A 21,627-nucleotide genomic window follows, 5' to 3' on the forward strand; every position below is an offset into this window, starting at 1 on the left:
CAACGAGGTTGCTCAAGCAGGCGGTAGCCCTTTGTGCCGTTTGTCGATGTGTTGTGGTCGAGGTAGCCGTGCGAGGGACGCCGTGGTCGATGTCGAGTCGGGGTGGCCGGTGTCGAGGTAGTCGCCATGAACCGGGAAGAAGAGCGGCGGCGGCGACGGCCTGAGGAGGCGGCGGCGGCTAGGTCAGAAGTGCGGCGACGGTGCCCGAAGTAGGCGAGGAAGAACCCGACAGCATGACGAAGACCGGCGCGAACGATGGCGTTCCCGCTCCTAGGGAGGCGGCGCGACGAATATCGCATAGAAGTCGACGCGCGGGGACGGCGAAGTAGACCACGCGACGCGACGCTACGACACGAAGGGGCGACGCAGCGGTAGCGCGGGTCAGGGCGACGGCGGGGAAGACCTCACGGCGGTTGCAGGGACCGCGTGCCACGCTCGCTACGGCCCGACCGAGCGACGCAGCGGCAGCATGAGGGTCGGTGCAGCCTCGGGGACAGTCTGGAGCGGATGGCCTCGGGGCGGCGGTTGACCGCGGGCCGCGTCACTATGGCCCGAAGAGGCGACACAGCGGTAGCGCACGGGTTGGTGTAATCACGAAAACAGCCTAATGGCGGCGGCGGGGACCACGTGTCGTGGCGCGGGTGCGGAAGCGGCGCTGGCTAAGGTTTAAAATCGATTAGGTTGATACTCTGTCAGAAGGGAGAGAGGGTTTTGGTGGAATTATCGTTGTATTGCTTGAGCCTCGTGGGCATATATATAGAAGTACATGATCTACTTGGAGTACAAGACACGTGGGCATATATATAGAAGTACATGATCTACTTGGAGTACAAGACAAGCCAGAATATTTCCTGGTCTAACTTATATTTTTTAATACAATCACATTACTCAACAAAGTTTTCTTGAAAAGTTTGCGTTCCAAGATTGGCAGTAACATCATTTTGTGCCAACTTCTAGAAATAGATTGGCAGGCGGTAGCTACGGCAAATTTGATAAATTTGACCTGTAGACGAAATCAAATCACAGAATGAACTATGCATGAAACTATTTCACGCGGCTGACCTTTTTGTGCTACGCCCAACATGAAGGCGTCACACTACATTGTACAACGCCTCACAGATAGGCGCTACACGCCTGGCAAACGTTGTACCCCAAACCGACTAAAAATTGCTAAGTCATTGTGCAGAGCCTACGAGCTAGGCGCTGCACTGTATAGTGTGGCGCCTAGCTCTCAGGCGCTGCACTAGTGGTTGCACTACAAAATGAAGCAACCACTAGTGCAACGCCTAGAAGCTAGGCGCTACACTGTATAGTGTGGCGCCTAGCTCTCAGACGTTGCACACTGACTTAGTAATTTTCGAATTACATGGGTGCGACGTTGGCCAGACGTGTAGCGCCTATCTACGAGGCGTTGCATAGTGTAGTGTGACGTCTTCGTGTCGGGTGTCACTTAAAAAGGACAGCCGCGTGAAATAATTTCACGGGCAGTTTATTCTGTGATTTGATTTCGTCCATAGATTAAATTTGTCAATTTTGCCGTAAGCTACCGACTGCTGCAGCAGCAACTTCACACTTTCCAGTCCACCGCTAGTCTCTGCCACTGCCACCAACCACTGAACAAACTATACCTTCAGATCTGTGCGCGGCTACGGCCATGGAGTCCGGCGCCGACGAAGTAGTGTTCGACTGCGATGACTACCGCATATACCGGAGCGGCCAGATGGACCGCCTCTGTCGCCCGGCTCGTGTGCCCACCGGCCTCGACCCGGCCACCGGCGTCACGTCCAAAGACGTGGTCCTTGACTACGACACCGGCCTGTCCGTCCGCCTCTTCCTCCCCACCAGCCGAGACCCCTCCAAGAGGCTCCCGATCCTCGTCTTCTTCCATGGCGGCGGCTTCCTCGTCGAGTCGGCCGTCTCCCCGCAGTACCACAACTACGTGGCGTCCCTCGCTGCCGTGGCCGGCGTCGTCGCCGTCTCCGTCGAGTACCGCCTCGCGCCCGAGCATCCGGTGCCCGACGCCTACGACGACACCTGGGCCGCGCTATCGTGGGCCGCCTCGAGCCAGGACGAGTGGCTCGCCGAGCACGGCGACAGCGCGCGCCTCTTCCTGGCCGGCGACAGCGCCGGCGGCAACATAGTGCACAACGTCCTCATCAGAGCGTCGTTCCAGCCGGCGCCGAGAGTAGAAGGCGCGATTCTTCTGCATCCTTGGTTCGGAGGGAACACGTTCCTCGAAGGTGAGGTCGAGGCGACGGCCAAGGACATGGCCATGATCTGGGAGTTCGCGTGCCCCGGCGCGGTGGGCGGCGCGGACGACCCGAGGATGAACCCGATGGCGCCGGGCGCCCCGGGGATGGAGAATCTCCGGTGCGAGCGGATGCTCGTGTGCGCCGGCGAGAAGGACTGGCTGGCGGCCAGGGACCGAGCGTACTACGCGGCGGTGACCACCAGCGCGTGGCGCGGGAGCGTATGGCGTGGAGGCGTGGCGTGGTTCGAGTCGGAAGGCGAGGGGCACGTCTTCTTCCTGAAGAAGCCGGACTGTGCCAAGGCCAAGGAGCTCATGGCTCGCGTCGTGGCGTTCATCGCCGGCACCTGAGCCCTGATCGGTGCGCGCACGCCGGCGCGGCCGCGGTGTGCTGTCGTTTCGTCACAAACGAACTGTAAGAGTGGCTTCGATTCACAACGTAGATCTAATGTTACAATCCGATGGACTGGTGCATGTAACGCGCTTGATGAAGGACACAACAATGGCCATCTCCTTCGCCGCCTTCTCCGGCACGACGGAGTTGGATCTCGCGGCTTTGGAGAAATAATACATGTGACCCTCGCCCTCCGTCTCGTACAGCACGGCCTCCTCGCCGCCCCACGCGCTGCCGCGGAGCGCCTCGACGTACATGCGCGCCCTGTCTCTGGAGGGGTCGAGTTCGGCCGCCGTCACCAGCGCCCGTCGGCAGCCGAGCACCGCCCACTCCTCCGGCGGCATCACGAGCGGGTTGGAGAGCGGGTGGTCGAGCCCGTAGTTTCCCGCGCAGACGAACCGCCAGTTCCTCTCGGCGGTCGCCGTGGAGTCCGTGCCTTCCGACGGCACCGGAGCCTTGCCCAAGAACAGCGGATGAAGCAGCACCATCCCTTCGACCCGCGCGCCTCCCCGGAGCCCTTCCTTTCCGGCCCTCATCACCACGTTGTGCGCCATGTTGCCGCCGCTGCTGTTGCCGGCCACGATGATGCGCGTGGGGTCGCCGTGGTGGGTCAGCCACGGTTCCAGCCCCGCCGAGCCGCAGTTCGCCGCTGTCCAGCGGAGCGTGGCCCACGCGTCGTCGTAGCCGGCGGGGAGCGGGTGCTCCGGGGCGAGGCGGTACTCCACCGACACGGCCACGACGCGGGCGGCGGCGACAAGGGCGTTGACGTAGCTGGTGTACCTGGCGGAGAAGGCCGACTCGGCGACGTAAGCGCCGCCGTGGAAGTAGACGAGGACGGGGAGCTTCTGGGACTCCGGGACGCTCTTGGGGAGAAAGAGCCGCGCGGCGAGGCCTGTGCCGGCGTCGATGACCACGTCCTTGGAGGTGACGCCGGTGGTGGCGTCGGTGCCGGGGCTCTTCCGCGACGTTAGACCAGAGCGTTGGACGCGGCCGCTCTTGTACACGATGGCGAACGGGGAGAGATCGAATTCGACCTCCTCGTCCGGATCCATGGCGCCCCGGCGGAGAGGGGAATACGCCGGGCAGTGGCAAAGGTTGTTTTGTGGAAATAATTGGTCTTCTGATCGCTAATCGCACTTGCTTCACTGTTTATATATAGAGCCATTTCTGTGCTTTAATATGCTTCCTGATCTTTGATTAACCAGAAAGTCAATATTCCTGAAGGTGAAGTGAAAGGTGACAGCGGTGCTTGCGTACAGAAATCCACTTCTAATAATAATGTCAACAGGAATCTGAAAGAAAAAAATGTCAGCAGAAATCCACTTCTAGTAATAATGTCAACAGAAATCCACCTCTAATATCAAAACAATGGATCGCTAGATCTGGAAATTTTTAAAGTTTTTAAAATGACAGAGGGAGTGGAAGGTGGAATACTCATGTTCGTACTTGTAATGCCTCTTATGAATGAATTTGGCAGCTCTTCTGCCAACATTCCAATAAAAAATAAAAAAATGCCAGAAGGTGTTCCCATTGTTATTATGGGCCACGGAGTTGAAGGTGGAAGCAGAGGCAGTGCTGGATTCTGACAGAGGAGCATGGATTCATTGGTGGAGGTGCAAGAAGAGGCTCTGATTGGGCGAGACGAGCGAAGGCACGTGCTGGAGGTGCTACTCTGGGCTATGGATCAAGTCGATTCGCCGATTCCGGGCGACGGCGCTGAAGTGGGTGGCGTTTATCTCCTTCACCACGCCGCTGGCCCTATCGATGGAGGCGACAGCGATGAGGCCGGGGAGGAGTTGCCCCGCTCTCCGCGCTACACGCCAACGGTGATGGAGCGAAAATTGGATAGACACAAGGAGGAGTTGCCCCGCTAGCAACTCCAACGGGCCGACCCAAACGGACGGCGTTTTTGTCTGCTTTTTGTCCATTTGGATCGGCCGCCCGCCCGCCCGCCGTCCGCCCTCTTTTAGATTTGGGTCGGCAGTGCGCCCAACGGACCGACCTATTTTCATGACCGCGCGCGGGAAAGGTTCGCGCGCGCGCCGCGGCCGGCGCTCGCTATAAAAGAAGGCGCTTCCTTCACACTCTGTCGGCCGCCCACTCTCGCCGTCTCTGCGTCACCATGTCGATTCGCCGCCTACGCGCTTCGGATTTTCGCGGAGTCCGCGAGCGCCGCTCCGACGCCTTCTCCGTTGAGATCTGGTTTCGCGAGAAACGTCTCGTCCTCGGAACCTTCGACACCGCAGAGGAGGCGGCCCGCGCGCACGACGCGGCGGCGTGGTGCCTCCTGAGGCCTCGTCGGGATATGAATTTTCCCAACGTGTCGAGCCAGCGGGCGCAGGATCTGGCGCCTCTCCCGCGGCTTTTCACCGACGAGGATCGTCGTGTCCATCGGAGGCGGCAGCGTCGCCTCACCATCGCAGAGAAGGACGTGGAAGCCTTGGTGTTGTGGCGAGGAGGCTACCCGCAGGACATCGTCGACGAGCGCGAGTTCTATAAGCAATTGAGATCGGAGAGGGACGCGAGGAGGAGGGAGCGAGCCGCCTATCGGGAGGACAAGCGTTCGCGGAAGCAGGCATCTCAATTGAAACTGAAGCTACAAGAAACGTCGGGTTGGGACTTTGAAGACGAGCAGCTTGCTGACGCCTACCTTCAAACGTCGGAGGAGGACATTACCGAGTCGGAGTCAGAAAACGACGAGTAGTGGTCTTTTTTTTTATCTCTGTTCACTAGAACTATCTATGTATCCATTTTAATCTGAAAAAAATGGCCGGTGGCATCGGCGACGTAGCAGGCGGGCGAGTGTGTGAATCCAATGTGCCACCGGCCAGCGGGCCCGGTGAGGAAAGAGGGCGAGCGCGCGCGTCTGTCTTGTGTCCGCGCTGACGCAAATCAGCCTCAAAAATGGACCGGAATGGGTCGGCAGGCGGACGAAAGCGGACGCACGTCCATTTGGCTCGGCGCGTTGGGCCGGCTTTTTTGTCCGCGCCGACCCAAACGGACGGCCGCAGACGAAGTGGGTCGCCCCATTGGAGTTGCTCTAAGCTATGCGTCCTGAAACGATGATAACAAAGACATAATGATTTTTACTCAGGTTCGGACTCTCTCAAATAGACAGTACCCTACACCTTGCTTGTGTTTATTGTATTGGGGTATAGTACAGAGTATAAATATCTATCATGAGATTATTGTATAAGATTCTAATGATCTATCGACTAGTCTGACCTCGATTTATATAATGTATTAGATGCTTAGGATAAAAGGAGTCCTGATCAGCTATGTTGGTGAAAAGAAGTCCTTGTCTTATATGCCAAGTCTTGTGTAACCTTCCTTGTATGTGTCAGGGATGCCCGAAGTGGCCCAGGACGGAACAAACAAAAGGGGATTCTCGACTCGGCCCACCTGGCCGGGAGTCGATATTGTAAGTACCCCCTAGTTCAGGTCATCAACAATCATATCGCGCATGGAAGAAGAACGACATGAGAGGGCGAGACACATGAGGTGGAGAAACACAGCGCCACCGACGACGGTGTGACCTAGATGATGCCCAGAAATGAGAGGAGGAGGAAAGAAACGGGATCGATCATGACGCCGGAATGAAAGGATGAAAGTACGAGGTTTTGAAACACGATACTTGGGGAGAAGGATGGCAATGATGGCGGTCGACGTGCTACTGGAAGCCTTGGCGCTGAAGAAGCCATCGGGTCGGTAGGCAAGGGACGGAGCGGGAGTGGGGAAGGCGGCGGCGTCGACGTGGGGGTGGCTAGCCTAGGTTGGGCTTGAAGTTGCGATGTGACTCGGGATCGCTGGACGGAGGCTCGCGTGTTATTGAGTTGCCAGCGGGGACGGTCATCCGTTTTTTTGGTTCCTCTACTATGATGTGAACTCTGAAGCTTAAAAAAAATTATTGCTAGGCTTTATTGATCAACACGTATGATTACAGCTATAACAAGTGGATCATTAGGCAGTCCCAACCACAAATAAATCCCCTAATTTAAAGATAAAGCACGCCTAGTTAATATATTTTTTCAGTTGAGCATGCTTTTTTAGTTTCTTTAGGGGTTAAACCGAGCTTTATCGATCAAAGTCCACGATGCCCGGGTTGGGCTCCCAGCCCCACGGCCCAAATCTGACTCCACCTACATCCTGCAGGGCCCGTTCGTAACCCCTGCGCCCATCCCCACCCACTCCTCTTCCTCGCCCGCCGTATCGTAAGCCGCCGGCCGCCGGCCGCCGAAGATGGCGCGCCTCCTCGCCGTCCGGGGCATCTCCTCGTCGCCGCACCTCGCGTGGAGGGTAAAGCAAACAGGTGGCACACATACCCCCCACCCCCACCCATCCACGCTTCCCCTTTATTTCGGTTTGCTAAGAATGTGCTAGGCGTGGGCTCTGTCATAAGTTCCAGCGGAAATTAGGAAGGGTTTCAGGAACCTGACCTTTGTTGTTAGTTGCTATGATATCATTACGTATTACAAGGTCAGATCAGCTTTCTTTGTACTGCTAACTTGAGTGAAATCATGTTCTGATGCAGCCGTTTGTAACAGTTACCTTAGTCAGGTAGAATAAATTACTTCCTTCTGAGATTAGTCCTCATGTGTGCTGGATTCGATTGTTGTTTTAATTTTACTTTTGAGCATACGATCTGTGTTGCTGTATGAAATGCCATTTTTAATACTAATGCCTTATTTATTTTGTTTGAAAATCTTGAATTACTGGCGCAGAGAATGAGATTGTCCAGATGTTCCAGCCCCCGGTTCGTCAGAGTGAGGAGGCAGTAGCAACCACTGGACCAAGGTACACGCATTCCATACGAGTCATGGATGAGAGATTCATTAGGATCCTGAAGATATTCAAGTGGGGCCCTGATGCTGAGAAGGCGTTGGAGGTATTAATGATGAAAGTTGATCACTGGTTGGTAAGAGAGGTTATGAAAACCGATGTCGGGGTCAGTGTGAAGATGCAATTTTTCAGATGGACAGCAAGGAAGAGGAATTACGAACACGACACATCCACTTACATGGCATTGATACGTTGTTTAGAGGTAGTAGAGCAGTATGGTGAAATGTGGAAAATGATCCAAGAAATGGTACGGAATCCTGTATGTGTTGTCACGCCGATGGAGCTATCAGACATCATCCGGATGCTGGGGAATGCCAAGATGATCAGTAAGGCAGTTGCAATCTTTTACCAAACCAAGGCACGAAAGTGTCAACCCACTGCTCAGGCATATAATAGCATGATAATCATGTTAATGCATGAGGGGGAGTATGAGAAAGTGCATGAACTTTACAATGAGATGAGCAACGAGGGCCAATGCTTCCCAGACACCGTGACTTACAGTGCACTCATTTCTGCTTTCTGCAAACTTGGTCGCCAGGATTCAGCAATTTGGTTGTTGAATGAGATGAAGGACAATGGAATGCAGCCAACTGCTAAGATATATACCATGCTAATGGCTTTGCTCTTTAAATTGGACAATGTTCATGGAGCATTGAGTTTGTTTGAAGAGATGAGGCATCAGTACTGCCGGCCAGATGTGTTTACTTACACTGAATTAATCAGGGGACTTGGTAAAGCTGGGAGATTTGATGAAGCATGTAACTTCTTCTATGAAATGCGACGAGAAGGCTGCAGGCCAGACACAGTTCTTATTAACAATATGATAAATTTCTTGGGTAAGGCTGGTCGTTTGGATGATGCTATGAAGTTGTTTGAGGAGATGAAGACATTAAGGTGTATTCCTAGCGTGGTGACCTACAACACTATAATTAAAGCACTTTTTGAATCTAAATCTCGTATTTCTGAGATTTCATCATGGTTCGAGAGAATGAAGGAAAGTGGAATCTCCCCTAGTCCATTCACCTACTCAATCTTGATTGATGGATTCTGCAAAACCAACAGGACGGAGAAGGCTATGATGCTGCTGGAGGAGATGGATGAAAAGGGCTTCCCTCCATGTCCAGCGGCATATTGCAGCCTGATTGATGCTCTTGGAAAAGCCAAACGGTATGATCTTGCACACGAGCTATTTCAGGAACTAAAAGAAAATTGTGGCTCCTCTAGTGCTCGAGTGTATGCGGTGATGATAAAACACTTAGGGAAGGCTGGGCGGCTTGATGATGCTGTAGATCTGTTTGAAGAGATGAACAGACTTGGTTGCACTCCTAATGTTTATGCTTACAACGCCCTCATGTCTGGATTGGCAAGAGCAGGCATGCTTGATGAAGCCCTTACTACAATGAGAAGAATGCAAGACCATGGGTGTATTCCTGATATCAATTCATACAATATTATCCTGAATGCACTGGCAAAAACAGGAGGTCCTGATCGTGCAATGGGGATGCTTTCTAATATGAAACAGTCTGCAATAAAACCAGATGCTGTGTCATATAATACTGTTCTTGGTGCCTTGAGTCACGCAGGCATGTTTGAGGAGGCAGCTAAATTGATGAAAGAGATGAATGCGTTAGGATTTGACTATGATCTTATTACATATTCATCTATACTTGAGGCGATTGGAAAGGTTGATCAAGAGTGAACTGAAAATGGTCAGTAGGAACAGGATACATACCTTTTGGTAGTGTTCTACATAAAACATCTTGATCCAAGCTTTAATATTTTTGAGTGATCCTCCCAGTTTTTGTGCAGCACTGCAACTGTTCGATATAAAAAGCTTCCTTTTGTGCCACTCAAGTAAACTGTTACTTGGTAAAATCATGGAGGACAGCAGCTAGTCAAACGTAGAAGGTGTGTATTTCACCTAGCAAATGGCCAAAATACCGTTATGTTCCGTCCTCTTTAATTTTTTGGTAATCTGCAGCTGCCTAAATACTTCTCTGAATGGTTTCAGAATCACTTTCATCCATTAAGATGCGAGGGCTGTTGCTGAAAAGTTGAGACCATTTGTGAAAAGTTAACTACTGTATGTTGAGAGTTTTTTCTTCAGCAATCACCAGTGGAGTGCGCATGCTACAGTTCCTGAAGTTATGGTACGTGTTGCCGTGTTTGTGTAGGTAATTCAAATATTTTCAGGCGTTATATTACAGTCAGAACGTAGGAATCCAAAATCAAAGATATGGTAGCCGTCCCCATTTCTCCTCTCTGTATGCGTGGCTTTCCGAACTTCCTTTCCGTTATTGAAAAATATAGCTTTTCCAGATCTATACGGCGTGAAAACATTTTCTTATTTTCCCCGTGTGTGTTGTAGTTTGGCAGCATTTTTCACACTTTTCTCTTTCACTGGAACTCTATGGATTCTGACACTAAGGAATACTTGCAGGCTTCCAAAATTGGCATAGCCGGCAAACGTGCCTAATCTTTCCAGCTACTGTGTGCACAGGGGCTTACCTGTGGGCTGCCATTGTTTCATTGCTAAGTGTTTGAAGCCTTCCGAAACCAGTAAAGAACCGGCAATGCCATAAAAACATGGTAGGCCAAGTCCAGAATCGAGATATGTCTTTGGCGTCTGTTAAATTTGTGTTACTATAGAAGCTTCCATGGCGTTTGTAAGAAATGGTGTTACTATAAAAGCTACTGTGGTCTTTGCTATCAGCTAGGGTTTCAAATCAACAAGGTTACTGCAAAAAATGGTGTTACTATGCGCTTGTTGCTCATGCGGATTGAATACCTGCCCATAACAAGGCTCACGGTGCATGCGGCAGCAAGGCTGATGCTTTTGCTGGGCATCTGGAAACCTATCCTTTTGGGGGTTTTCGTTTCTGCAACAGGATGTTATATCGTGAGACTCTGTGTTTTATTCCGTTATTTTTTTATAGTGGAACCCTATCCATTTTGGATCGAATGTAAAACATAATAACAAGGCTCACCGAGGAGCATTGTTGGCTAGGCCATGGGCACGCGGCCGTGCGCCACCGCTATCGACCGGTGCTTGCGAGAAGGGTAGATGTTTGCCTCTTAGTGCAGTCAGGGAGGATTTCATTCAGAAACTCTAGCACTAGTTTAAAAAATCTCATCATCTGCGAGGATGACGTTCTTATGTCCTTAGCATATGTGTTCATTGGTGAGCATCATTCATAATGCCATTTTAATTTCACTGTCCACTGAAATAATAGCTCCTTCGTTTGCACAATATTTGCTAGTATTTTCTACTCCCTTATTTCCGGTTTATAAAGCTCAATTTAAAAATCTCACCAACCAAGGTAGATGATGAGTGATGGAATATTTTTTGTAGTTTGCAAAAGCACCCAACTAATGCTCTTATTTTTCTCAAAAAATTATGTTTACAACAACAACAAACAACAACAAAGCCTTTAGTCCCAAACAAGTTGAGGTAGGCTAGAGGTGAAACCCATAAGATCTCGCAACCAACTCATGGCTCTGGCACATGGATAGCAAGCTTCCACGCACCTCTGTCCATAGCTAGCTCTTTGTCGATACTCCAATCCTTCAGGTCTCTCTTAACGGACTCCTCCCATGTCAAAATCGGTCGACCCCGCCCTCTCTTGACATTCTCCGCACGCTTTAGCCGTCCGCTATGCACTGGAGCTTCTGGAGGCCTGCGCTGAATATGCCCAAACCATCTCAAACGATGTTTGACAAGCTTCTCCCCAATTGGTGCTACCCCAACTCTATCTCGTATATCATCATTCCGGACTCGATCCTTCCTCGTGTGGCCACACATCCATCTCAACATACGCATCTCCGCCATACCTAACTGTTGAACATGTCGCCTTTTAGTCGGCCAACACTCCGCGCCATACAACATTGCGGGTCGAACCGCCGTCCTGTAGAACTTGCCTTTTAGCTTTTGTGGCACTCTCTTGTCACAGAAAATGCCAGAAGCTTGGCGCCACTTCATCCATCCGGCTTTGATTCGATGGTTCACATCTTCATCAATACCCCCATCCTCCTGCAACATTGACCCCAAATACCGAAAGGTGTCCTTCCGAGGTACCACCTGGCCATCAAGGCTAACCTCCTCCTCCTCACAGCTAGTAGTACTGAAACCGCACATCATGTACTCGGTTTTAGTTCTACTAAGCCTAAACTCTTTCGATTTCAAGGTTTGTCTCCATAACTCTAACTTCCTATTTACCCCCGTCCGACTATCGTCAACTAGCACCACATCATCCGCAAAGAGCATACACCATGGGATATCTCCTTGTATACCCCTTGTGACCTCATCCATCACCAATGCAAAAAGATAAGGGCTCAAAGCTGACCCCTGGTGCAGTCCTATCTTAATCGGGAAGTCATCGGTGTCGACATCACTTGTTCGAACACTTGTCACAATATTATTGTACATGTCCTTGATGAGGGTAATGTACTTTGCTGGGACTTTGTGTTTCTCCAAGGCCCACCACATGACATTCCGCGGTATCTTATCATAGGCCTTCTCCAAGTCAATGAACACCATATGCAAGTCCTTCTTATGCTCCCTATATCTCTCCATAAGTTGTCGTACCAAGAAAATGGCTTCCATGGTTGACCTCCCAGGCATGAAACCAAACTGATTTTTGGTCACGCTTGTCATTCTTCTTAAGCGGTGCTCAATGACTCTCTCCCATAGCTTCATTGTATGGCTCATCAGCTTAATTCCACGGTAATTAGTACAACTCTGAACATCCCTCTTGTTCTTGAAAATTGGTACTAATATACTCCGCCTCAAAAAATTATGTTTACGAATGCATTAATTGCAATGCATGCATGCATAAAGTGCATGCATTGGTCAGTTTTCTCTTAATACTTGCATGCAATGATTTAATGTACCTTGAAGTTTGAACATGTGATGAAGAACAACCAAATTGAGCCTTATAAAATGGAAAAACTAAAATTTTGAGATAAGTCCTATAAACCGGAAAGGAGGGAGTAGTCGATTGTCATTTATTTGAGCAAATGTCATCTTGATTTGTGTGTATGACAGTTGATTTCAGGCCGAAGACAGCTAAGGTCCAGCTACACACTGAAAGCATGACTGGACACAAAAGTGGAGTTGGAGTTGCTGCAATAAAGAGACGTCAGTGTTGATGCACGGTTAGGAGAAAACAAGTTGAAGTTACGAGCAAATTCTTTATTGTACCAGCACAAGAAACTTGCCAGAAAAAAATCCTAAAACTTGCACAGCACCCGTTGGCGGGTGATGTTTTGGATCGGACCGGTCGCCTTAGTAACCCTTGGATGGCGTGATTGGCAGCCACCTGATCTCAACAGCGCCTAGTTGTTTGTAACATGAGTCACATTGCGCTCGAAGGTTTGCAACACGAGCTGTGTTGCGACCGGTTGAACTGTTTTTTACTTTTTCTACCATCGCAACACCATCTGTGTTGCGGGCACAACAAATCCCTGCTGCTGGCCCGCAACAGATGGAGCTATCGTGAAATTACCTACCGCCGGCCGCCGTAAACCGCTCCCTCTGCTGCCAAAATACTTTTCTGAATGGTTTCAGAATCACTTTTCTCCGTTAAGATGCGAGGGCTGATACTGAAAGCTTGAGACCATTTGGTGAAAAGTACTACTGTATGTCGAGAGTTGTTTCTTCAGTAATCACCAGTGGAGTGTGCATGCTGCAATTCCTGAAGCTACGGTACGTGCTGTCGTGTTTGTGTGGGTAAATCAAATATTTCCAGGTGCTATATTGCAGTCAGAACATAGGAGTCTAGAATCGAAGAGATGGTAGCTGTCCCCATTTCTCCTCTCTGTACGCATAGCTTTCCAAAAAAAAATTGAAATCAAAGGGGTTTCCCCTCCGCCCCGACTTTTATTAAAACGCCAAGGCAAGTAGCTTTCCAAACTTCCTTTTCATTGTTGGCTTTTCGAGCTTTTATACGGCCCGAAAACATTTATTTTCCTCGTGTTCTAAGTATAAGTCTTTTCACAAATTTTAATACAGACTACATACAAAGCAAAATGATTTAATCTACACTCTAAAATATATCCATATACATCCGTATGGTTCCGCATTGGAATCTTTGATAAATCTTATATTTAAAAACGGAGATGGTAGTTTGGCAGTATTTTAGTACTAGCCAGGTCTTTATTTATCACACTTTTCTCTTTAACCATAACTCTGTGGATTCTGTCACTAAGAAACACTCCCCCTGTTCTATAATGTAGTGCATATAGATTTTTAAAAAAATCAAACCTCTCAAACTTTGATCAAGTTTTTGGGAGAAAACATTTACATCTAGAATACTAAGCATATATCATTAGATTCATTATAAGAAGTAGTTCTATATTTGATACTGTAGATATAAATAGTTTTCTCTATAAAGTTTGCAAAGTTTGATTTAAAAAAAGATTATATACACTACATTGTAGAGCAGATGGAGTACTTGCAGGCTTCCAGCTTTCCAAAACTGGCATAGCTGGCAAATGTGCCTAATCTTTTCAGTTACTGTGCACAGGGGCTTACCTACGGGGTGCCATTGCTTCATTGCTAAAGGCGTGCTTGGATGACATATTAAACTTGTCACACTTTGCCACGTCACAAGTTAGATAAGTGCGACTGAGTTAGCTTATGTTTGGTTTGCAGCCACACTGATGGCAAGATTCCTTTCATGTAAACTAGACCTCGTATACCATTAACTCAGAAAACTCTCGCAAGTTTGTCTCAAGTGTAGCAAACTGTGGTATCGGTTTTGATTGTATAACAGTAGGCATGTGTGGCAAAGAATGTCACACCTGCATCGCCAGGAGGTGATGCGATGGACGCGTGATGGTGGGTCCTCTCCGGCCAGTTGGCACGGGCCTACCAGTCAGGCCAGGCGGACAAGTGGAGCATCGCTATTTAGCCAGCTGTTGGCCAGTAGACAGGGCATGTGAATTGTATACTGAATTCTGAACCTCTCCCACCTAATCTGTACCTCCTCCCTTTGCGAGAACCTTCTCCCCTAAGTCTCGATCTCATCCCCTTCCCCTCCTAATCCAATCCTGCGAGGATGAGTTCGTGACAGTTGGTATCAGAGCTCAGGTTTTGGCCCCCAGTAATTTCGTTGCCCTCACATCCTCTCGATCTCGCCGTAACATCCACCGCTACGGGTGCGGTCTTGCTCTGGCGAGATCCGCTCGAAATCCCCAACGGGGTTGGCCTGATTTGGAGCGAGGGCGACGGCGCCGCCCAGCAAACATTCCGCCCAGACCCGTCACATCATCACCGCCATGTCGGAATCCACGGGAGGGCTCAAAACCATGCTGCAGGCGCTCTTGAGGCGCTTCGACGAGACCACGCTTGCGAGCGACAAGCAGCGCGAGGCCCAGATCGCGTTCAACACGCAAGTCTCCATGGATCTGGCGCACATCCGCAAGCAGCTGGACCTCACCCAAGCCGACGTCGACGAAGTTCGGCAGCACCAGCGCGAGCTACCACCTTCGCCGCCCGCAACCGATCACCACCGCCCGAACACCGCCGACCACCATGACGGCGACACCCAAGCCTCTGCGGTGACTTCGCTGGAGCACGACCGCGGCGCTCGTCCTCAAGGCCCAGCCGTCCGCCTCGCCAACAATGGCCCACCGCTGCTACCCACGCGGCACGCCCTGTCCTACGCGGGCGTGGGGCAGACGAATGTGTTCATGGCGGGCCGCGACGCGCACACCGGACAGCGTGAGGAGTACACGGTCAAGCCACCGAAGCACGACTTCCCGCACTTCGACGGCGATGCGCCCAGCCTCTGGATCGACCGCTGCATCACCTACTTCGACCTTTATCGTGTTCCTCCACACAGCTGGGTGACAACGGCGTCGCTCTACATCGACGGCCACGCCGCGCACTGGTACCAGGTGTACCGACAGACTCATCGCTCGCCGTCGTGGCAGGAGTTCACTGCGGCAATCATCACCGAATTCGCGCCTGATGAATTCGAGATGGAGATGCATAAGTTGCTGCAACTACGCCAAACTGGCACCGTCGCCGAGTACCGGACGGCGTTCGAGACCCACATGTGCCATTTGCTCGCCCTCGACGCGTTGCTCAACCCCAAGCTGTTCATCACCCAATTCTTGTTGGGCTTGCGCGACGAGATACGGGCTGCAGTTCGCCTTCAGGAGCCATCCAACATTACGCGCGCTGCAGTGTTGGCCCGGATCATCGAAGAAGAAGCCAACACGCAACATGCTCGACTGCGGATCATCCCGGCGGGGCGACCACCCCTCCACCACCACCGCCACTGCCACTTCCTCGAGCCATGGGGGCGCCACGGCCAGGCGGCGCGGCCGCCCCCAACGACGACCTGGCGCGCGAGCGGCAACTGCGGGAGCACCGCCGCGCCAACGGACTCTGTTTCAAATGCGGTGATCGCTACTCCCGCGACCACCGATGCAAGCCGGCCACGCAACTCCTCACGATTCAGGTGGGTGACCACGGAGAAGTACTGAGCGACGACGCGGTGCACGCTCTGGACCTGCTCGACGCACCGGCTAATCAAGACCCGGAACCCGAGTGCTGCGTGCTCTCCACCCATGCGGTCGCCGGCACCGAGTCGCCACGCACCATTCGTCTACGCGCGCTCGTCGGCAATCAAGTCATGCTGCTGCTGGTGGACTCAGGGAGCACGCACAACTTCATCTCCCAGGCGTTCGCCGAGCGCGTGCATGCCCAAACTGTTCCCGTGCCCGCCGTGGAGGTCCGCGTGGCCAACGGTGAACGCATGACTTGCAACAGCATGGTGCAAGGGCTGGATGGTGGATTCAGGGCCACACCTTCACCACCGACATGCGTCAACTGGAGTTGGGCGCCTACGACGGCGTGCTCGGCATGGATTGGTTGGAGCAGTTCAGTCCCATGAGTTGCCACTGGCTCGACAAGACGCTGACCTTCAAGTACCACGGCGCCATGATCACCCTGCAAGGTGTTCGACCGAAGCAGCCCGAGCAAGTGGAGGAGATCGAGCCCGAGCAGCTGCGCAAATGGCACGCCGGCAATGACATTTGGTACATGGCCGTGCTGGATTTGCCCCGCGCAACCGAGCCACTTGCAACCAAAATTCATTCAAGTGTTCAGAGCGTTCTGACGGACTTCGCCGACGTGTTCGCCGAACCAAAGGGCCTACCTCCTCACCGCCGCTACGATCACGCAATCACCCTGGTGGACGACGCGCGCCCCGCCAACTCGCGCCCGTACCGCTACTCGCCCCTGCAGAAAGACGAGATCGAACGCCAAGTCCGCGAGATGCTCGAGTCAGGTGTCATCGAGCACAGTATGAGCCCGTTCGCCGCGCCTGTGCTGCTCGTCAAGAAGAAGGACGGCACCTGGCGCTTTTGCGTCGACTACCGCCGGCTCAACGACGCCACGGTCAAGAACAAATTCCCACTGCCCATCGTCGACGAGCTGCTCGACGAACTGGCTGGAGCGGCCTTCTTCTCCAAGCTGGACCTCCGCGCTGGTTACCACCAGATACGCATGCGCGCGGGCGACGAAGAGAAGACGGCGTTCAAGACACACCATGGCCATTTCCACTTCAAGGTCATGCCGTTCGGGCTGACGAACGCACCGGCCACGTTCCAGTGCCTGATGAATGCAATCTTCGCCAAGTACGTGCGTAAATTCGTGATCATATTTTTGGATGACATTTTGATCTTTAGTGAAACTTTGGAGGAGCACCTGGAGCATCTTCGCCTCGTCCTCGCTCTGCTCCGCGAGCACCAGCTGTACGCCAAGGAGTCCAAGTGCTCGTTTGCTCAAGATAGCATCTCCTACCTCGGCCACATCATCTCCAAGGACGGCGTCGCCACGGACCCGGAGAAGACACAAGCTATGGTGGCATGGCCGACCCCTTCAACTGCCACCGAGCTCCGCGGCTTCCTCGGCCTCACCGGCTACTATCGCAAGTTCATCGAGCACTACGGCATCATGGCCAAGCCGCTCACGAGCTTGCTCACCAAGAAGGGCTTCGAGTGGACCGAGAGAGCGCAGGCGGCATTTGACCTCCTCAAGCGCGCCATGGTGACCGCGCCGGTGCTCGCGCTCCCAGATTTCGCACGACCGTTCGTGATCGAGACGGATGCTTGCGACACGGGCGTGGGCGCGGTGCTGGCACATGAAGGGCACCCGGTGGCGTTTCTCAGCAAGGCCCTGGGAGTGCAAAATCAGAAGCTGTCGGCGTACGAGAAGGAGTTCATCGCCGTCATGATGACCGTTGAAAAGTGGCGTGCGTACTTGCAACGGGGCCCGTTCACCATCGTCACGGATCACAAAAGCCTCTGCAACCTGCAAGATCAGCAACTCGCCACCGAACTGCAGCGCAAGGCCATGGCCAAGCTGGTGGGACTCCAATTCAAGTTCCGCTATCATCGCGACAGCGACAATGGCACTGTGGATGCTCTCTCTCGCGTGGGTGCGTCTCTAAACCTGGATGCGCTCTCCATTTGCCAGCCCGCATGGGTTCAAGAGGTGGCAAACTCCTACGCCGCAAACGCCGAGGCGCAGGATCGCCTGGCACGACTCGTGATCCACAGTCCCGACGACGACGGGTACGAGCTCTACAAGGGACTCATCCGCAAGCATGAGCGCTTGTGGATCAGCAAGAACACGGCCTTGCGCACCAAGATTATCAGCGCCGTGCACAACAGCGCGGTCGGTGGCCACTCCGGCGCGACGGTCACCTACCAGCGCATCAAGAAGCTTTTCGTGTGGGACGGCTTGAAGACCGACGTCACCGACTATGTGCGGCAGTGCCCAGTGTGTCAGCACGCCAAGCACGAGCAGTCCAAGCCGGCGGGCACGCTCGCACCCTTGCCCGTGCCGACCGCTCCCTGGCGCGACCTCACCATGGATTTCGTGGAAGGATTGCCGCCATCGGAGGGCTTTGATTCTATCATGGTGGTCGTGGATCGCCTCACCAAATCAGCCCACTTCATTCCGCTTCGTCATCCCTTCAAAGCTCCTCAGGTGGCCAAGGTCTTTTGGGATCACGTCGTCAAGCTGCACGGCATCCCAAGCTTCATCGTCTCCGACCGCGATCGCGTCTTCACCAGCGCTCTCTGGCGCGAGCTCTTTGCCAGTGCGGGCACCAAGCTGCTCTTCTCCACAGCATACCACCCCCAGACGGATGGCCAGAGCGAACGCGTCAACCAGTGCATGGAAATGTACTTGCGTTGTGCGGTGCACGACGCGCCCAGGCAATGGCGTCGCTGGCTACCGACCGCCGAATTCTGGTACAACTCGTCGTTTCACTCCTCGATCAAATGTTCCCCCTTCAAAGCTCTGTACGGCATCGAGCCCAACCTGGGCGCCATGGCACTCTGGGACGACAAGACGATGCCCATGATCGACGGTGAGCCGTGGGACTGGGGCGTGCACACGGCAAGGCTGCGAGATCACATTCTGCGTGCCCAACACAGATTCAAGAAGCAGGCCGATCAGCATCGCACGGAGCGCTCCTTCGAGGTGGGCGACAGTGTTCTCCTCAAGCTCCAACCTTATGCGCAGTCATCAGTGGCGAACCGGCCCTGTGCAAAATTGGCATACAAGTACTTCGGGCCATTCGTAGTGCTCGACAAGATTGGCAAGATGGCGTACAAGCTGGAGTTGCCGGCGGACAGCAGAATTCATCCAGTCTTCCATGTGTCCCAGCTCAAGCCGTTCACTCCGAACTACACCCCGGTCTTCTCCGAGCTGCCACGTCCACCAGACCTCGCCGGCCACGACGACGAACCGATGGAGATCCTGGAGCGGCGCATGGTCAAGCGTGGCAACAGTGCTCTGGTGCAGATCAAGGTGCGCTGGCGCAACGACGACGCGGCGACGACGTGGGAAGACTACGACACCCTACGCCGCCGTTTTCCGCTTGCACCGGTGTGGGACGAACCATCTTCCGGCGACGCGGAGCAGCACGCTGAACCTGAAGACGACGCTCGTTCTGAAGGAGTGGGGAATGTCACACCTGCATTGCCAGGAGGTGATGCGGTGGACGCGTGATGGTGGGTCCCCTCCGGCTAGTTGGCACGGGCCCACCAGTTAGGCCAGGCGGACAAGTGGAGCACCGCTATTTAGCCAGCTGTTGGCCAATAGACAGGGCATGTGAATTGTATACTAAATTCTGAACCTCTCCCACCTAATCTGTACCTCCTCCCTTGGCGAGAACCTTCTCCCCCAAGTCTCGATCTCATCCCCTTCCCCTCCCGATCCAATCCTGCGAGGATGAGTTCGTGAGAAAGAAATCTGGTAAATGGTGGTAAGCTTCGTATATGAACCAAACATGCTACAAGTGTTTGAGGTCTTCCAAAACCAGCAAAGTCATAAGGTAACACCAATGTGCTGACGCAAACGGACGCGGATTTGGTCCATTTTTTGTTCATTTGGATCGATTGTGGGGGAGGCGTCCACCCTCGTCTGCTTTTCAGCCAAAGATTCTGGTGGAGTATTGGCATGGAATGGAACACTGATGTCAACATACACAATATGATTCTTGATAGCAAACAGAGATACAACATGGATTTTCTCATGGAAATTATAATCATTGGATGTTGGAGCATATGGAATCAAATAAATGATTTTTTTTGAAGGCGTCCAGTGCTCAATAAGCCAATGCAAGAATGATTTCATCAGCACGTTCCACAACACAATGATGAGGATTAAGCCTAGCATCAAGGATAGTGTATAAGTAGTCTCTGCTTGATCTAAGCACTAACTCCAAAAATACCGCAACTTCTTTGTTGCTCTTTGTAACTTGTCTATCTTATTATATTAATGAAAATGACATACAGTAGGGACTTCCCCCACTGTTACTTGGTCAAAAAAAAAACTCATCCGCTTCCAACCGGTTGACCTATTTGGTCCGGCGGGCCGGTTACGCGGACGAATTTTCACAAACATTCTATGCATATAAGTACAAATAAAAAGAAACATTACACATAGTTTACAATCAAATAAATTAGATAGTTTTTACATCACAATAAATAATTTACAGCCAAATACAAATCTCATAGTTTACAATCAAATAAATTTAAAATTGTACTATATACATTGAAATAAAGAGAGAGTCAATATATCTACTGGTTTCCTAGTTGAGTCCACATATGCTCAACCAAATCATCTTGAAATTGAATGTGAGTTGTCCAATCATACATTTCCTGATAAAATTGGGTGAACTGTGCAAACATTGCTGCTCCATGCTCCGGCTCACCATTTTCACCCTGGAAATCCCACCTCGGTCGAAGGGGCTGTCATCACGCTCATCCTCTACGATTATGTTGTGCATGATCACACAAACAATCATTACCTCCCACATCTTCTGAATACTCCATTTTCTCGCAGGATGCCGAACAATAGCCATCCACCAAAAGCACGCTCCACATCCTTCCTAGTACCCTCTTGTGATTGGGCAAACCTAGCCATTTTCTCTCCTACTGGCTTGGAGATTATCTTCACAAGAGTTAACTACTAAGGATAGATACCATCAGCTAGGTAGTATTCCCTGTTTTATTGGTAACCATTTACCTCAAAGTTGACCCTGGGAAGTTGCCTTGAAAGCCTTGCGACCATCGGAGATCGCTGAAGCACGTTGATGTCATTGTGTGAGTCTGCCATCTCAAAAAAAAGTGCCAAATCTAGAGATTTTGTGATGTCACAACTTAAAGTATGACTGTGCAAGCTTTAACATGCCTCTTATCTTGTCCCTGCCAAGCAAATGCCAAGCAAATGGACAGTTCTTCCACTCACAGTGCATATAATCTATGCTACCATGCATTCCCAAAAAGCCTCTTGATTCATTGATCGCCAACAGCCGGGCTGTATCCGCAACATTTGGTGCTCTCAAGTACTCCGGATGAAACACTATAACCACAACTTTGGAGAACTTGTACATGATGCAAGGCATGTGGACTCACTCATGTGAATATACTCATCCACAAGATCATCGGAAATTCCATATGCAAGCATCCAAATAGCTTGTAGTATATTTCTGATAAGAGGATGTCAACCTTTCCAAGGGCATCATACTCCACCCTTCCCTCCCGGATACGGTTGAACACATGTCTCGCCATCCGGAAGCGTCACTAGAAAAGGTTGAGATTGAAGAGTGGGAGGTGA

General features: G+C 51.8%; 3 protein-coding genes across 5 annotated transcripts; 2 read left to right on the forward strand and 1 right to left on the reverse strand.

Moving 5' to 3' along the window:
• The first annotated feature begins 1,507 nt into the window (after positions 1 to 1,507).
• Positions 1,508 to 2,833, forward strand: LOC123103999 (tuliposide A-converting enzyme b1, amyloplastic-like). Its single transcript, XM_044525710.1, has one exon. The coding sequence runs from the start codon at positions 1,655 to 1,657 to the stop codon at positions 2,597 to 2,599; it is 945 nt and encodes a 314-aa protein (XP_044381645.1). The 5' UTR covers positions 1,508 to 1,654; the 3' UTR covers positions 2,600 to 2,833.
• Positions 2,663 to 3,773, reverse strand: LOC123103998 (tuliposide A-converting enzyme b3, amyloplastic). The gene has a single exon (XM_044525709.1). It carries the CDS (start codon positions 3,692 to 3,694, stop codon positions 2,681 to 2,683), a length of 1,014 nt encoding a protein of 337 aa, XP_044381644.1. The 5' UTR covers positions 3,695 to 3,773; the 3' UTR covers positions 2,663 to 2,680.
• A 2,972-nt stretch (positions 3,774 to 6,745) lies between these two features.
• On the forward strand, positions 6,746 to 10,193 carry LOC123104000 (pentatricopeptide repeat-containing protein At3g16010). 3 transcript variants are annotated; one of them, XM_044525713.1, is made up of 5 exons: positions 6,746 to 6,951; positions 7,364 to 9,190; positions 9,280 to 9,389; positions 9,493 to 9,631; positions 9,922 to 10,193. In XM_044525713.1, exons 1-2 carry the CDS (start codon positions 6,882 to 6,884, stop codon positions 9,178 to 9,180), a joined length of 1,887 nt encoding a protein of 628 aa, XP_044381648.1. In that variant the 5' UTR covers positions 6,746 to 6,881; the 3' UTR covers positions 9,181 to 9,190; positions 9,280 to 9,389; positions 9,493 to 9,631; positions 9,922 to 10,193. The 3 variants fall into 3 exon arrangements, with proteins under 3 accessions (XP_044381648.1, XP_044381647.1, XP_044381646.1); XM_044525712.1 differs by having other exon boundaries at positions 9,291 to 9,389; XM_044525711.1 differs by having other exon boundaries at positions 7,364 to 9,389.
• Positions 10,194 to 21,627: the final 11,434 nt, after the last annotated feature.

This window comes from Triticum aestivum, chromosome 5A (genome assembly GCF_018294505.1).
Source record: "Triticum aestivum cultivar Chinese Spring chromosome 5A, IWGSC CS RefSeq v2.1, whole genome shotgun sequence".
Lineage (NCBI taxonomy): Eukaryota > Viridiplantae > Streptophyta > Magnoliopsida > Poales > Poaceae > Triticum > Triticum aestivum.

Coding starts and splice junctions, on each gene's coding strand:
- LOC123104000 (XM_044525711.1), top strand. CDS start 6,882: ATGGCGCGCCTCCTCGCCGTCCGGGGCATCTCCTCGTCGCCGCACCTC. Junction 6,952..7,363: donor GTGGAGGGTAAAGCAAACAG/GTGGCACACATA, acceptor TTACTGGCGCAG/AGAATGAGATTGTCCAGATG.
- LOC123103998 (XM_044525709.1), bottom strand. CDS start 3,694: ATGGATCCGGACGAGGAGGTCGAATTCGATCTCTCCCCGTTCGCCATC.
- LOC123103999 (XM_044525710.1), top strand. CDS start 1,655: ATGGAGTCCGGCGCCGACGAAGTAGTGTTCGACTGCGATGACTACCGC.